Genomic DNA, 17,470 nt, shown 5'->3' with positions numbered 1-17,470 from the left:
CTTTAAATGTTTACTACAAAATGCAAAACTTTAAATGTTTACTACAAAATGGGACGATAAAATGGAAAGAATGGCTCATCTTAATTACACCCATATACATAGACAATCAATTTTGGAAAACATACTTTAGAGGGGGCGCTTAATTAATTTTTAAAAAGAAAATTTAAAATGGGATTGTGGCATATGCAGATACAATGCGTTTAAACTTTAATAGACAAAGGTCGCATGCAAAATGGTCTTACCTAACCTTACATAAATGTTTTTAATTTTAGTCACTATTCTAAGAACGTATTAATAGCTTCACCATTACCACTTAAAATACACCAGTATCATATAAAGTCTGCCGGGGGCTCAAAAACATAGACAGAATTTTTTGATAGACTGTCAGGTTTTAAAACTAGAACGCAGTGTTATTTTAACAGTAAAGGTCACACGGTTTGAGGTTTACCTTACAGTGTACTTGACTACCGATACAACTGGTATCTTCGGGCAATCTAATGTATTCGGCAGACATTATTTTACCAGCAACGATAAGTACAGCGGCTCCGTAGCGCCGTCTAGAGGGGAGTATAATTCAAAATGTGGTACAAGATACGAAAGTATGAATGAGTGATGAAAGTAACTTACTTTATCTTTGTGTGGCCGAAAAACGACAGTCGTTAAACACGGGCGTTTTGTTCGATACACCTCGAACCCGCTTACGAGGAAACACACATGTAACTTTGTAAGTAATTTTTTGAAATTTGTTCATTTTTATTGTAAATTTAGACAACCCGTCAGTTACCACTGGTTTGAAGCAAATGCGGTCAAGTTTTTTGCTGCACACACGCCCACAATGGAGCAGCGCCAATGCATAACACTCTGGGCTAGAGCCCAGCGTGCTAATCGCTATCCCGTCGCCGTTTCATCGTAACCCACTAATGGGGTTGTCCAAATTATCTGCTATGCACAAAAAAACGCAATAAATAATCACCCACAAAGTAACATATATACATGATAACTCATAAGCTGACACGAGGTGTATGAACACCCGTGGTATAACGACTGTCGTTTTCTGGCAACGCAAGGATAAAGTAAGTTACACTTTCATTTAAACCAAGAATCACTGGTTCGATAATGATACCATTGCCAACGTACTTGCCCAACTCTAGTCCCGACTGTCCCAGGGCGTAACACGCTGTATAGGACCTCTTCCACGCAGAAAAGAGAGAAATAAACAGTCGTACAGGCATTATAAAAAAACACAGATTTCTTTAAAACACACAAAACACCAGACTGCCAACCAACGCTTGTTACATTTATTATTATCAATTTGAAACGGTAGGATCAATTTTTTCTGCTGAAGTCTTCCAGTCTTTATGTAACCACTGTCCAGTCGCTTTGCTACGAATTTTTGTTTTGTTTTCAATGGATTCGTAACGGTGCATATTGAACCTTTTGGAATTATCTACGCCAAGATCACAGTTTTCTGGCAGATCTTCTCTTACCTAATTAAGCGTTGTTAACAAATATTAGTAACCATCATAGGCAGCACGTTTAAAAGTAAAATGTTCAAAAACAGCATAAATTGTTTTCAAGTAGTAAAAATATCAGTACAGTATACCTTGAAATACCCACGGTGAATGCCGCAGCCAAGGGGGTTGGGGGCTGCAAACCCCCATAAATATCCTTTTTTGAACCCCCCTCCTATTTTTTCTGGTTGTGTTACTGCCCACAGTATTTTTAAGGTTGGGCTTTTGTTTTCAAATACATACAATATATATTCGGGTGCTGTTACCGAAAAATGCAGCTACTTACCAGTTTGCGAGCTCTGTTCTCTAGCACAGACCACACGCTATGGTGAAGCTTTAGTTCTTCAGGTAGCGATAAACCTTGAATTCGCCATGTGTTGGTTTCCTTGCTTACTTGATGCAGCTATAATATAACAAGTGTTAGACCAGGGCTCTTCAACTGGTATTTTATAGAGCCGTGGCGTAGTGGTTTAGATGCGTGCTTCTAACCCAGAGGTAATAGGTTCCCGTCACTGCCACCATTGTGGGTGTATATGTGGGTGTATGCAAGTGGTAATTAATGGGTTGTCCAAAATGTCAGCCATACAAAAATTAAAAATAATCATCCAGAAAGTAACATACATGGTAACTTGTAAGCTGGCACGAGGTGCACGAAACAAAACACGGTGTTTTAACAACTTTCGTGTATTTTAATTTCTTGCAATTACTAAAATGAGCTTTTTAGAAGTTTGAAATACTACTAATACTAGAGAACATACACTTTTTTAGACGACAGGCTCCAAAAACTGTTCCACACCCCCTGGGTGTTGGGTCAATGGGCCAATCCTGACCTAAATCCTAGGACCCATGGCGTGCCGCCGCGGGACCTCACCCACATAGAATAGAAAGAACAAACACTCTTTATGTAGTGTCTTGACATAAAAGTTCAAACATGAGAAAATTTTACTCACTGCAGTTACGATGTAATGAAATATATGTGATGTATTTGATATAAGAGGGCCTTCTATTACATCCATGTATTCTCCAAATCTATATACAGGTATGGAGCTGTCTTGTCCATTCTTCTCCAACAGCTCAGCTATGGTGTTCAGTTTTTGTCTGGGGAAATTAACATGGTATTTGACTCTTGCAGAAGAATATATAGTGCATGAATTGATGTGATTTTTCCTTGGTGGGGCGTCGAAAGTTGTTATAACGTGGGTGTTCTGTTTTCGATATCAATTTTTTATTTGTTTTGTAATGATTGGCTGACTTGGACAAGCCATAAGAGACCACTGGGTCAAAGCAATTGCTGATAAGACTCTTCCCCAAGGACACATACGCCAACAATGGTAGCAGCAATGAGCCCTGAACCCACAAACTCTAGAATGAATATGCGCTAACCACTTTATTTGGTTCTATTCTATGTGAGAACCCCTTTGTACCTTTTCATATCTGAATAAATGAATGTAACTTAGTTTATCCTCGCGTGGCCGGAAAACGACAGTCCTTATCACACGGGTTTACCACCTCGTGCCAGTTTAAGAGTTACCATGTATGTTACTTTGTGGGTGATTATTTTTTGAGGGATTTTTTCATTTTTTTATGTATGGCTGATAGTTAAGACAAGCCATAGTGACCACTGCGTTGGAGCAATTGCCGTTAGGTGTTTTGCCCAAGGACACATGCGCCCACAATGGTAGCAGCGTCGAGCCTTGAACCCATTACCTTTGCGTTACAGGCAGGTGTGCTAATCACTATGCCACGGCGCCGGACATCTTTTATATCTCGATCTTTTTTATGAACCATCAGTTAACAAAATGGAGAAGAACTTACTCCTCCTCTTGGAAGATCTCAGTTGCGATCCCCGCTTCCATTTCCAACTTCTCGAACTTAAGATTTTTTGAAATGATCCTCCTTGCAACTTTGCTCATGAAGACGAGGTCCTCCTCCCTTGCCTCCCAGTCCCGCATCCCTGGATCAAGGAGCAGATCGTAGCAGAATGCTCCACTTTTCACTAAAAATAAAGACTTTTTAACAGCTTTTTTCGTATATAAACATTTTAAATGGATTTAATAAAGTTTTTAACAATGATTAAGTATAGGGGTGCCTTGTTTTTAAAAGTTTAACAAAATCTGGGATCACTTTGTTAAAATACAAATACACCCATAGTTGTCAAACAACTTATATTTTGACAGCTTTTTTTTGTATAAAAATGAACTTTTAAGATTTAACAATGATTAAGCCAACCGTTGTCATGTTTTTATTTTAAACAAAATCTGGGGTGACTTTGTTAAAATAAAAATACACACATGACACATGCATAGTTGTCAAACATAGAAAAAAACCTCAGTGATGAATTTGGCAAATACATTCAATATGCATACGGATACCGGTAAAACGACAGAAAAAAATGGTTCTTAATAATTGTTTATATATGCTACCATAACAGCACTTCACAATTCCATTATTGTGTGATCTTAAACATTAGGGATGCACATCACAGAATAATTAGTTATTTTAGGATATCCTAGAATACTTTATTTCAGATCTAAAATTCCAACTTTTTTTTGCTTTATAGGAGAACATCAATTTTACCCACATATTTTTTCGAATCGATAATTGCGAGTTATAGCATAGGTGTCTTATTATACACCAACACTTTATACACCATTATATTTGTTTGTTTAAACTTCATTATAGGACTATATTAATAGGGCTTAGTTTTAAGCCACTTACCGGAAATTTCTGGTATCTTTAAAAGCCCAATTTTCTGATTTTCTTTAAAAGCCTCTTGCACAACTGCACCAAGAATAACAGAACATGTTCGCCAGTAAGCCTACAGTACCAAGTATATTGATCACATTAATGAACTTTTTATAGTAAAGAAAGATGCTAGAAAATTTGACATAGTAAAAATAACAGTGAAGTTTATTTTTTTAAAGAAAAAACATAGAAAAATATATAGAAAAAAATACATAAAATATTAATAAAACAACATGTATAAATTAAACAAAAAAATTGTGCCCATAACATAACAGTTTATGCAAAAAAGTTAAGTTAACACCAAAAAAAAAAGTAGTATATATTATATTGAAAAGTATATATTATATTTAAAAAAAGCATTGTATAACTATATACATATATATAAATATAAATTAAACAAAACATTGTGCCTCTGACATAACATACCAGTTTTACATACAAAAGTTACAAAAAAATACTGAAACCCCAAAAAGACAGCTATCTGAAGTGGTACCTTGTTGACTTGTTCATGTTGCCACTGGAGCGAATTATTCATTGTGAATTTAAGTAACTCCAGTTCGCAGTCAAATGGCAAAGGAGAATGAATGTCCCATAATAATTGTTCAGATTTAGCTGGATCTGTTGTTACTAACTGTAATGTAGAGTAAAGTTAACTAAATGAATGAATCCAACTTACTTTATTCTTGCATGGTTGGAAACTGACAGTCGTTATAACACAAGTGTTCTGTTTCATACACCTCATGCCAGCTTACGAGTTACCAAGTATGTTACTTTGTGGGTTATTATTTAATTTGGAGATTTGTTTTTATGTGTGGCTGAAAGTTTGGACAACCCATCACTGGGTTGGAGCAGTTATCGTTAAGTGTCTTGGCCAAGGACACATATGATGGTTAGCACAATGGTAGCAGCGACGAACCTTGAACCCATTACCTCTGGGTTCAAGGCAGGCGCGCTAACCAACTGTGCTACAACGCTGGCAAATGATAAAATATAATATGAAAGTAGAAACTGAAAGTTTCAGACTTTTGAAACAGCTTAAAATTAAAGAATCGCAGAAATTTGCTATAAGTAATAAGTAATAAATACAGGGCTAACACTAATTATATATCATTGTTAACTGTGGTTACATGTATATTTCTAAGCGGCCATTTCTAGTTTAAGAGCCTTTGCCAACTGAATCAAATATGTTCCTCATATATCAATAAAGCTATTACAAATTTTTGATAATAATTTTTCTTCATACCTCTCCATCATGATTTGTTTCTACTTTGGAAACACTGGTGGAATTTGATTGCGCATCACTGGGAGTCACAACAGCAAGAACAGAGGAATTTGCAACACCAGTTCCAATATCTAAAAATAAAAAGGAAAAAAAAACATTTTATATAGATTAAAAAAAAAAAAAAATCTGTCAACTAAATGCAACTATAGCCTATCCCTGTTACAAGAAATGAAAAATATTGTACAAAAAACTTAGCGACTATTAAGAAAGTTAGCTAACTTGGCTCCTTGTAAAGTAACCTTGCACAGAGTGTTTTATTTCACACTTAGAATTGTAGATGCAGCACAGGCATGCTAATCGTTGGTACCAGTTCAGTTTGTGTATCTACTCAATGCCCATTGGCGTACAAAAAATATTATAAAGACTAAAGAGTTCAGTTGGATAAATAAATGTAGTAGGGTGGGGGAATATGGAACACCTTTTTATTCTATTTTCTCGTCCCATTTGGTAGTAAATACAGATTATTTAAACAATTATGAAACTGTATCCTCACAACTTCCATAAACCGTTGTTAATTGTTTAAAACATGATCAGGATATTTTGATATTATGTGCTAAAGGTGTCCCATCTCTCCCACCCTACTATATCAATAATTTATTCAAGACCTTTAGATGCTTGGAATATACATTTGGTAGAGCATGGAAGGAGAGAAGTAAAAAAAATTGCAAAAACCAGTCCAAGGAATCCAAGACAAATGGAATTCTAAGACAAATGGAATTCTAAGACAAATGGAATTCTTAGACAAAAAGACATAGGATAACAAAAAAATGTGTGGAAAATAAAGACATAGGTATAGGATTCCAAAAGGGAAATACTTAGTTTAAGCCATGGGAGATTTAGGACAGTGTCATGGACTTGTTAAAGTGACACTGGTCGCACGACATACATACCTACAGAAATAACCTGGGTATTTTGGATTATGGGACAAATCTGGCCTAAATCCCAGGTCTTTGATAAGGACTTCACTCACATAGAATAAAAAGCATACAGTAAACTGCTAATGAAACTCACGCATAGCGCAGTGGTAAGGTGTGGAAAGATTTTTGTTCATAAACATGATTGCATCATCTGTCAAAACACGACCTTTGTATTTTACCTGGAAGTCAAAAAATTCAGTTTAAGTTTAATTTACACAAACAGAAGTACAATCCCAAAAATTATCTTTTTCATTAAATGTATGTATGTGTTTCTTATTTATCTATCGAAGTGAGGCAACGACAGGGGTAATAACATGTGTGTTCTGTTTCATACACTTCGTGAACGCTTTTGAGTTACCATGAATGTAATTTAGTAGGTAACAATTTTTTGGGATTTTTTTTGTTTGACTGATTATGATAATTGAGGGAATTTGAGGCAACCAACAAGAAGCCACAGGTTTAGAGCAATTGTTGGTAAGTGTTTTGCCCAAGAACACGTCAGCCCACAAGTGAGCTTTGATTCGAATCTATGTTGTTATTTCTACAAGAAATGATTTTTTAAGAAATGATTACCTAGCACTAAGCACATTACTTTTTTCATATGAAACTTTGGAACACAATTTACCTAATGAAAGATTGGTTTAAACAAAAAAATGATATTAAAATTATGTCAGAAAACAGTTTTTAAAAAAGGTTAAAATTTCTACCTCTATTTTTTCTATTCTTGGCACCCTGTCAGCAAGTTGCTGTTTTTTAGCCTCGTCAAAAAGTAAAGTTCTTCTTTGCAGTTTATTTTTTTCCCTTGATTCAATTAAATTGCTTTCTCTGTGTTCTAAAAAATTTTTTTTAAATTGATTATTTTTAACTCATTTCTAAGTAACTGAATTCAATTTCAGTAGCTAAGATTTAGAAATGTTTTAAACGAAAAGATAGGATATAGTAACAAAAAACAGTTGGTAAAAACATATTTACATTTAATTGAAAGAAAATAGGCCTAATCGCTACACCTAACCAAATAAAAAGACATGGTGTTTGATTTTCTCAGTTGAACGAATAAAATTTATTTTGTCTCTTTGGTCACGATAACGAAGAACATGAGAGTTAACAAACGCAAAAAGACGGGTAGTAACGGTAAAACAACAGTTAGTAAAACATACTTTTGATAAAAATGAAAGAATGTTTTGAATAAAAGGCGTGACCGTTACATCCTACAGACAATACAATGTAAAAATTAAGGGTAATCCTTTAGCTGGTGGCCACCTGAAATTTTGGGTTCAAAATGTTTCTTAGGTCTCACTGATACCCACTGTATAAATTTTTTTTAAAAAAACTTGGGCGTTCGTGTCGAAAATTAACTTTAAAAATGCGCGAAAACATGCTTCGTCACAGTAATTTGTCTGATTTGCGTAAGGTTAAAGATTTATTACGTCACAATAGTGGTATATTACATACGTTACAGCCTTGTATTTTCCCCACTGTTTGAACGTAGGAATCAAACGTAACAATACGCATTCTATGATGTAATAATCCAACCTTGGTTTAATTCATAACTGCTGGTGTGGAAAATACGGTGACGCAGCACGATTTTGCGCACTTTCAAAGTTAATTTTCGACACGAACGCCCGAGTTTTTATTTTTAAAATTATACAGTAGGTATCAGTGAGACCTAAGAAACATTTTGAAACCAAAATTTTAGGTGGCCACCAGCTAAAGGATTACCAAAATTAAGTAAACAATACATAATTAAACATATTAAATTTAACATTAAGGTTATGCTACCTGTAATAGCCTACACAAATTACTTTCCTTACCATTTTGAGAAGCAGTGTATACTGAAATATTGGAGGAGCATGTCTTGAGTTTGTTCCAGCACAAAAAAGCTAAAACATTTTGTTTTTTGTTACAAATGAATGAATGAAACTTACTTTATCTTCGCCTGGCTAGAAAACGACGGTCGTTATAACACGAGTGTTCTGTTTCATACACCTCATGCCAGCTTACGAGTTACGGTTACTTGGTGGGTTATTATTTTTTGGGGAGGGATTTTTTCATGTTTATTAGGGCTAATAATATGGACAACCCAAAAATGACCACTGGCTTGGATCAATTGCTGTTAAGTGTCTTGCCTAAGGACACATACCCCCACAATGATAGCAGCGACGAGCCTCAAATAGTTACCTCATTACCTCTGGGTTAGAGGCAGGCGCGCTGTAACTACTTTGCCAAGGCGCCAGTGACAGTGTACATTATTTTAGTTGCATATAATGAAATGTTCTGATTATTTTATACAGTTATCAATATAGTCAACTATATTAAACATACGGAAATTAAATCGAAGAATGTTTTGGTATTGCATTTATCCACTTGTACACATTATAATAGCAGTGCCAAAATAAACGAATATATAATTATTAAACTTAAGTTACAGATGCAAAACTAAGCACTAAGCAGTACTAATTACCTCTTTTTCGTGTTGCTGGTTTAACAAAAGATGAAATAAGCCTTGAATTCTTGTTTAAATTCATGATAAGCATACACAATATCACAATAAATGTTTTGTTTACAAAATTGATGACCATAAACCATGTGCGGTTATGTTTCTCTAGCTCCGTCTAGCGGTGTTAATAATTGGTTTGCTTGGCCCCACTACAATAAAACTACACTAGACAATTGCAGCAGCGCCGAGCTTCGTAGCCAAAACCTCTTGGCTGGATACAGACGCGGTATAACCACTTTTCTGTGGTGTAAACGCTGGCACAATAAATATAACATGATGCGTAACTGTGATGCACCATTGCTACATCAAGTATATGATCGTGCACGCCGTTCTGACCCTCGACAGACCACCAGTCTCTGCTTGCTATATAGGCATTCCTTATTAATGATTTGCTAACGCGTATACAACGAAAAAACATGCGAAATATTGGACTGGGACTGGTATGGAACGTCGTTGGTACGGTAGTACTGTGGGTTAAGACGGACTACCGTTAGCACATAAATCATTTTTTCTGATTTTGTTTTAAACAACTAACAACGCTCTTTTAGAGTCATGGGGCAACGGTTATAAAGTTCTGTAAATAGTCTTTGTTTTAGTCTATCAAATAGGCCCAGTTTTACCCCATGGCCCACACTGCTGCACGAGGGAAGTTTTTTTGTAGCCTGAAGCTATAACTTAATGACGAGACATTAAGCGCCTATTTTTAACGATTTTTAAAGAAAATAATTTAAATTCCCTTTTTTTTCTTGGTTACATCACGGCCTACTAAAGATATATCTCTAGTAGGCCGTGGTTACATTGATTTCCTAGCAAATATGTGGTACATACAACCAACCATGCATAGAAGCATATTACGAGTTCAATGAAGGTTATTAGATCGCTGTGGTTGATTGTCACTTCATCTTTTTAGTGATGCGACACCACTGCGAACATATCCACAAATCTAATGAATGTTACTTGCTTTACTGCCCTTGTCGCTGTGGCAAAGTGGTTAGCGCGGCTGCTTAAAACCGGAGGTTATGGTTCAAGGCTCGGCGCTGCTAATATTGTGGACGCATGTGTCATTAGGCAAGACACTGAACGGCAACTGCTGCATCCCGGTGATCTCGAATGGGTTGTCCCAGAGTCAGTATATAAACATAAAGATTTTTATATACGGACTCTGAGTTGTCCTAATTAACAGCCATACATAAAAAGAGGAAAATAGTTACATTACATCACATACATACATACATACATACACCTTTATCCTGATCGTGTTTTATACAGTTAACAATAGTCTATTCTATGGGGTTGTGAGGTGACGGTTTTATATTTTCTTTAATTTTCTTTGTTTACTACCAGATTAGACGAATCTTACTATATGTTTAAGTTCTAACGGACTGCTTTAATATCTAATCGGATGACAAATATTTTATAGTTCGAAATATATTTACTTTTTTCTTGTTTTCCGGAGTATTGATCGCATATATATTGGTGTAATCAGCATAGAATAGTATAACTTACAAAATCTATTAGTATTTAATGGTGTATGATGCTGTTTTCTTGTCCAATATTTAAAAAAAATATTTATATTAATTTATAAATATATATTGTTTCAATGTCCAAAAACTGTTTATAAAATTTTCGCATTTCGTTACCATAACAATAATTTGTTTTCAAATCTGATTGGCCAAAATTCATGCACCCTTTGTGATGTAATAAGAATTTGACGTCACGAAACGGATCAGCTGATGTTTCATTAGTGAAATTGATGCGCAAGAATTCGCTGCTCGATTTTTTGCTGCTGATTTTGAACAACTATTGAACAAACGTACACTTTGGTGTGTTTTGTTGAATGCGAAGTGAAAGAAAGTTATATCTACTATAGGTATGTGATTGATTTGTGTTTGTCTGTTTTATTTTGATTGGCAATTACGAGTTGGTATATGTATAGGCACTATGTTGTGTGGAAACGATTAAACTTAAATGTTTGGAGCGTTTGTATGTTTATGATATACGTGGTATATTAATGTGTATGTATGTAAGCAATGCCATGAACATATTATGTTTAATAAAAAGCCCGTTTCTTTTTACCAAAAATCTGAAACAAAATTTCCACAAATACAGAGCGTACACCTTACTCTAAAGTCTAAGAGGTTTCTTTTGCACACAAATACAGAGCGTACACCTTACTCTAAAGCGTTTTCAACAGCACAGAGCCTCGCAGTAGAACATTATGCTTAAAAAGTTAAAAAAATACAAAAAATAGTGTAAAATACAATAAGAACATAGTATTGGAAATTTATAGCGAAAACAAATTTTCAAAAATTTCGACTTTTTGGTAAACCATTGCTATGGCGACTGTTTCCACGGCAAAATAAATTTGGCCGTTTTCAAAATCTCTATGACGTAATGTGACGTCACTATTATTATCTACAGTTTGAAATATGGATTCCGATAATAATGATCGAAAGCCAGAATGGGCGAAATGGTCAAATGCTGGTTCGCAAAATCAGGTACGTATTACTCGGTACAAGTTTTATATATTTTTGGTATACGGGACTATATGTTCTATCTATCACACTGAAAAACACAAGTCACTCCTATTAATTCTAATGTAAAATCCATGTCACATTTTGTACATGAATAAAGTCCTACGCATATAGACACATCATGGGTACTATAGGCATTAGACCAGAGTTAACCCATTATATCAGTTAAATACCTACACGTAATAGGCTTATGTATAGTCTAAATTCAATCAATATCTTCTATATGAAGAACCATTATATCCTATATCGGTGTTATAACGACTGTCATTTCCCTGTACACGCAGGCACAAAGCAAGTTACATTCATTAACTTTTATATAAACAGACCACCGCACTGTGCAGTATTTCATATCACAACAAAACATATGCAGCAAATATAATAAATTCAATGTAATTTGCAGGCGGGCGACGAGGAAGTGAGCTGGTATTCGCCGTATGAAATGTACGTCGATCTAGACGAGGTAAAAATAAGTTTCAATTATTATGTTATATACGCTTTGGCAATTTATGTTGTTATAACTCATATATGCTATAGTAGGGTGGGGGAAGATACTATACCTTTTCATTGTACTTTCTCATCCCATTTGGTAGTAAACAAAGAACATTCAAAGAATTATAAAACCGTATCCTCACGATTCACATGAATCGTTGTTAATTGTTTAAAACACGATCAGGATATTTGGATATTACGTGCTAAAGGTGCCCCGTCTTCCCCCACCCTACTATACATTTCATTCTTTTCTTTACAAACTCACGTTTTACATTTACAGGAAACTAAGGAAGTTTCCGATAAGTTTAAGAAGATGTGGGGTCGCTGGGAGAAGCAAAAAGTCGAGGTAATTATACCATTATTCCTGTTCAGAACATATCTGATATACATCTAGCATTCCAGCCCTATATAGCCTATCAAGCTCCGTTTTAGGTAGACAAAAGTCTTATGATTGTTGTTTTTTCAGGGTGATGGCAAAAATAAAAACGTGGTGCCAGAAGGTCCTTACGACATGTATGTCGATCTTGACGAGGTAACTTTTTGTTTTTTTAACATTTACCAAATTTCTTTTTTTTAACACATGTTTCTATTGGAAAAAAAAACATGTTTCTGTAGGGAACGCAATTAACCCTCTATTAGATAACGCATGTTTCTCTTATAGGGGACGCAAGAGGTTTCAGAGGAGTTTAAAGCGAGGTGGAGACAATGGAAAAAGGCAGAGGCTGAGGTAACTTCATTAAATATTTCTTTCCAAATGTGTGAATGAATAAATGTAACTTACTTTATCCTCGCGTGGCCAGAAAACGACAGTCGTTATAACACGGATGTTCTGTTTCATACACCTCGTGCCAGCTTACGAGTTACCATGTACTTTACTCTTGTGAGTGATTTCTTTTTATAAATCAAGCTTAGATCAAGTACTTCTTCACCTTTGCATATCAAACATACTTTAATCTTTAATGCAATGCGTTTAATCGTACACAGAACAATCAAAACAACGAAAATCTTCCTGGTCCTTCTACTAGCTTTCCTCACACAGAGGTGAGTTCATTTTACATGAAATTCACTCAGACGTTCGTTAACTTTATTCTTTTATTTAGGAAGGACAGCGAGCACGCAGGCAACATGAGAGGCGACGCAAGGAGCTTTTTACAATGTGGGACGGCCGTGGGGTAAGTTAACTATAACACCTTTTGCAATTTTTACACTAAATATAGTACGGGGGAAATGGAACACCTTTTCATTCTATTTTCTCATCCCATTTGGTAGTAAACAAAGAACATTCAAAGAATTATAAAACCATAACCTCACGACTCCCATAGACCGTTGTTAAATGTTTAAAACACGATCATGGTATTTGGATACTATGTGCTAAAATTATCCAGTCCTCCTCCATTCTATACTATACGTTTTTTTATGTATACTAATTCTTGTATCTTAAGTTTAACTACAAGCACGCAAGAGTCTGTAGAAAATTAACTTTTAAAATATCTTTTCAGTAATAACTTGGCGGAACTCAATCAATTTTCACGGTTCCTGTTTGTCCTGTGTATATTTTTGTCTGTTTGGATACAATCTGGATTTCAAACTTCGTTGTCGTCATGTCTTTGTTCGTCCGCTTATATGTGACTTGTCCATTTGAGAGCAAAGTAGTAACAACAGCGACTTTAATTCTAGATGAAAGGCCATGCGAGTAAATCGTTTAAACCGAACGAAGTCAACAGATCGACAACTCCGTCCGGATCAGTTTCTTTTGTGAGTAACGACTTAACTTTTTTACATTTTTTTATAGGTTACAAATAAAACAACCCAATGACCACTGGGTTGAAGCAAAGACAGTAAAGTATCTTGGCCAAAGACACATATAGTAGGGTGGGAAAAGATTGGACACCTTTTCGTTCTATTATTTCGTCTCTTTTCGTAGTTAAACAAAGAAAATTCAAAGAATTATAAAACTGTATCCTTATAACTACCATAGACCATTGTTAATTGTTTAAAACACGATCAGGATATTTGGATATTAAGTGCTAAAGGTGTCCTATCTCCCCCCACAGTACTATATACGTTGTAGCAGCATGGAGCATCTTATCCGGTTCCTTTATCTACAATGTGAGCGCCCTAACTTTATTCTCCATTGCAGTTTATCCCACAAGAGAGGCAAAGGTCTGCTGCATACAGATCAATCATGGGAGCGAAGGTAAGTTAAAACTTATAGCTACAAATAACATTCATATAATATAGTAGGGTCGGGGAAGATAGGGCGCCTTTTTATTCTATTTTCTTGCCCTATTTGGTAGTGAACATTATAAAATATAAAACCGTATCTTCACGACTTCCATAGACCGTTGTTAATTGTTTAAAACACAATGAGGATATTTTGATACTATGTGCCAAAGATGTCCCATATTACCCCACAGTACTGTAGGCCTACAACGTTTATTTTTTTCCCACAGAGCGAAGGGGCGCTTAACGAGACCAAAACTAGAGAAGAGATAACGCGAGAGGTAATTATAATAAATTATAAACCATATATCTAACATAGAAACGATTTTAATATTCAAATTATCACAGAAATTGGCAACTGACAGTTCACCTGATACGTCCGAGTTTGAAACCGCTTCAGAGGTTAGTAAGAAATTTATTATTTTGTGAAGCTAATGGGGTTTTTACCCTAATAGGCCACTCTGGTCTACATCCCAGTTTCCTTGCCTATTTTGCAATATAGGAACGCAAGCACAGTGTAGAATGGATCATTTTTTATTAATATCTGAACGTTATTTTTGAATTTCAGATTTCTAATCCAGAACCGTGCACATCAGGAGTGCAAAAGCTAAATGACGGAACCTCAATAACTGAGGTGAGTTACTGAATGGTAGCGATATAAATGATCATGAAAAAAATTAACAGCCACACATAAAGTAACATACATGGTAACTCGTAAGCTGGCATGAGGTGTATGAAACAGAACATCCATGTTATAACGACTGTCGTTTTTCGGCCACGCGAGGATAAAGTAAAAAGTTACAAGTTATTTTTATACAGGTTAAATTAAAGTAGTTGACTTATAACATTTTCATTCTTAGATAAAAGCCGATGATGTGACACCTCTTTCTCCAAGTTTAAGCCGAGAATTTCCAACAAACGTTGAAACCGAAGTCAATGTAAAGGTATTTATTATTAGGCATTTCATTGATCGATTTGAATTCAAAATCCCTCATTTTTCTTGGCGTGGCAACTTAAAAAGTTACACAACGAGTCTTAATTTGACCTCGTGCCCGTTTATTAGTTACCACGTATGCAATTTTTGCGTGATAGTTTTTTCTGTGTGGCTGATAAGCTAGAGAATTTTTAAGCATTAGGTACATAAATCTAACAATACTCATATTTTATAGAATAATGATCCATCGACATTAGAAAATCCTCCCACAAGCCCCATTGAAGACTCAGAACTGCCGAAAGTAAGTCTCAAACTTGTTCTTGTCTCTGACGGCAAGCTATTCCCTTGTATCTGGCGGCAAGCACTTAACGTTATTGTTTTACAGTCGTACACTGATTATGAAGACGATTTCGAGAGCTGTAGCGACTCGGACGACGAGGTTCAGGCAAATCCTCGTACACCTGCGTGTTGGGGAGTTCTGAGTCGAAGCAATGTTATGTGCTATGTAAGTATTCCCCGTAAAACCTATTATAGGGACACGTTTTTTTCAATTGTACTGTAATTTGTTAGAGTAGGATGGGGGAAGATGGGACACCTTTTCATTCTATTTTTGAGTCCCGATTGATAGTAAACAAAGAACATTTAAAGAATTATAAAACCGTATCCTGAAGACTTCCAGATACCGTTGTTAATTGTTTAAACCACGATCAGGATATTTGGATATTATGGTCTAAATGTGTCCCGTCTTCCCTCACAGTACTATATATTTATGTAGTTAAATCGTTGAAAGAGTGATGGTTAAACGGAATTTTTGCTTTACAGGATGAATGGAGACAAAGGTGCGACCACGCAAACCGATATTACGGATGTGGGCCACAGCTTGGGGAATACGAAGTCGATTATTCGCTTCGTATACACAGAATGAAATGCCAATATTTCTCAGCGTTTTATCCACTGTTGGAAAAACGACTGAAATTCGTCGGGGGAGCGTTTTCGAACACTTGCTCTCCCATCCAGGAAGACGATTTTCCCGAAGAGGACGAAGATGAGGACAAGGATTCAACAAAGTCCTCCAGTCCTCTTCCCATCTCTCCCCCACTGCTGCCTCCCAAGCGCAAAAAGCTCCGGAAAATTACCCCACAGCGCAAAGCCACATCAGATCCGGGTCCATACATCGAGTCAGACGAGAGTGACACCGACAGTTACGACTTCTCTCTCGTTGCACAGAAAGCCACCACCCCTCCACCGTCACCATCTCCCCACTTCGTTTTCCTTCCGCGTCGCTGCGGCAAAGTCAGCCCCATGCCACACTGCAGCAAAACTGAAGTCATCGTCGTGGTAACGTCTTCTTATGAAGACGATGATCACGATGACCACGATGACGCACAAAACAATGGATGCGGATGCTGCCATCTTTTACGAAAGATGGGCAAGAGGATCAAAAAACTATTTAAATGACTTTATTTTACCTATATACTGTATACTATATTGCGCTTTTATAAAGGGGCGTTTACATTGCATAGCACGAAGTGCAATATTAATTGTAGAGTAATCTAAGCGCCCCTTTAAATGTCTAACTTATAAAAATTTATAAAAATAAAAACTATCCCTATCTCTAGTCTAACATAAGACAAGTCGTGTTTATTCTGGTGCAAAAAAAACAAACAAAATTTACAAAAAAATATTAGAGTTAAATTTAACTGGCTACTAAAGTGATTGTGTATCATATAAGGCAAATAATTTAATTGCAATTGCAACAACCAAGTGGTCATTAATAGGTCGTCTATATTGTTAGCCATATACAGGGAAATTGATCACTTACAAAGCTATACATACGTAGTAAATCGTAATTAAGCTGGCAAAACTATGATGTGTGAAACAGAACGCCCAATTACGACTGTGGTTTTTCCGCCGGGTTGGAGCAATTGTCGTTAATTGTCTTGCCCAAGGACACTTACGCCCACAATGGTAGCGGCGACAAGCCTTGAACCCATTACCCTTGGGTTCGAGACAGGCGCGCTAACCAACTGTGCTGCGGCGCCGAACGATGGCCGCCACCACCGTTAAGTTAAAGCCGCCCTACTAACCATGTCTTTAGAGCTTACGCTCCTGCGGTGTATGTTTGCAAATAATATAGTAGGGTGGGAGAAGATGGAACACCTATCATTTCTTTGAATATTTTTTGTTTATTACCGGATGGGACGAGAATGGAATGAAATGGTGTCCCGTCTTCACCTACCCCAGTGTACATGATAAGTGGTTAGCTGGCATAAGGTGTTTGAAACAGAAGACCCGTGTTTTAACGACTGTAGTTTCCCAACCACGCGAGGATAAAGCA

The 17,470-nt window shown here is 36.2% G+C and overlaps 3 protein-coding genes across 4 annotated transcripts; 2 read left to right on the top strand and 1 right to left on the bottom strand.

Annotated features, from left to right (window-relative positions):
• Positions 1-1,277: 1,277 nt before the first annotated feature.
• Positions 1,278-9,140, bottom strand: LOC100178119 (39S ribosomal protein L39, mitochondrial). The gene is made up of 11 exons (XM_002128927.4): positions 8,917-9,140; positions 8,267-8,335; positions 7,163-7,287; positions 6,550-6,634; positions 5,500-5,609; positions 4,750-4,887; positions 4,230-4,329; positions 3,327-3,507; positions 2,462-2,609; positions 1,798-1,914; positions 1,278-1,487 (listed from the first exon to the last, which is right to left on the bottom strand). Exons 1-11 carry the CDS (start codon positions 9,032-9,034, stop codon positions 1,308-1,310), a joined length of 1,371 nt encoding a protein of 456 aa, XP_002128963.1. The 5' UTR covers positions 9,035-9,140; the 3' UTR covers positions 1,278-1,307.
• A 1,576-nt stretch (positions 9,141-10,716) lies between these two features.
• Positions 10,717-13,724, top strand: LOC113475011. 2 transcript variants are annotated; one of them, XM_026838388.1, is made up of 9 exons: positions 10,717-10,822; positions 11,374-11,450; positions 11,887-11,946; positions 12,256-12,321; positions 12,442-12,507; positions 12,637-12,702; positions 12,960-13,016; positions 13,076-13,147; positions 13,475-13,724. In XM_026838388.1, the coding sequence occupies exons 2-9, from the start codon at positions 11,382-11,384 to the stop codon at positions 13,475-13,477; spliced, it is 459 nt and encodes a 152-aa protein (XP_026694189.1). In that variant the 5' UTR covers positions 10,717-10,822; positions 11,374-11,381; the 3' UTR covers positions 13,478-13,724. The 2 variants fall into 2 exon arrangements, with proteins under 2 accessions (XP_026694189.1, XP_026694190.1); XM_026838389.1 differs by lacking the exon at positions 10,717-10,822 and having other exon boundaries at positions 11,366-11,450.
• On the top strand, positions 13,653-16,746 carry LOC113475014. The gene is made up of 9 exons (XM_026838408.1): positions 13,653-13,730; positions 14,116-14,172; positions 14,429-14,479; positions 14,547-14,600; positions 14,767-14,832; positions 15,059-15,142; positions 15,368-15,433; positions 15,518-15,637; positions 15,955-16,746. The coding sequence occupies exons 1-9, from the start codon at positions 13,653-13,655 to the stop codon at positions 16,588-16,590; spliced, it is 1,212 nt and encodes a 403-aa protein (XP_026694209.1). The 3' UTR covers positions 16,591-16,746.
• The last annotated feature ends 724 nt before the right edge of the window (positions 16,747-17,470 follow it).

The sequence above is a fragment of the Ciona intestinalis genome, unplaced genomic scaffold (assembly GCF_000224145.3).
Source record: "Ciona intestinalis unplaced genomic scaffold, KH HT000076.2, whole genome shotgun sequence".
In the NCBI taxonomy this organism is placed as follows: Eukaryota; Metazoa; Chordata; class Ascidiacea; order Phlebobranchia; family Cionidae; genus Ciona; species Ciona intestinalis.
The sequence above is the reverse complement of the archived record's forward strand: the minus strand, read 5'-3'. Positions and strand labels throughout refer to the sequence as shown.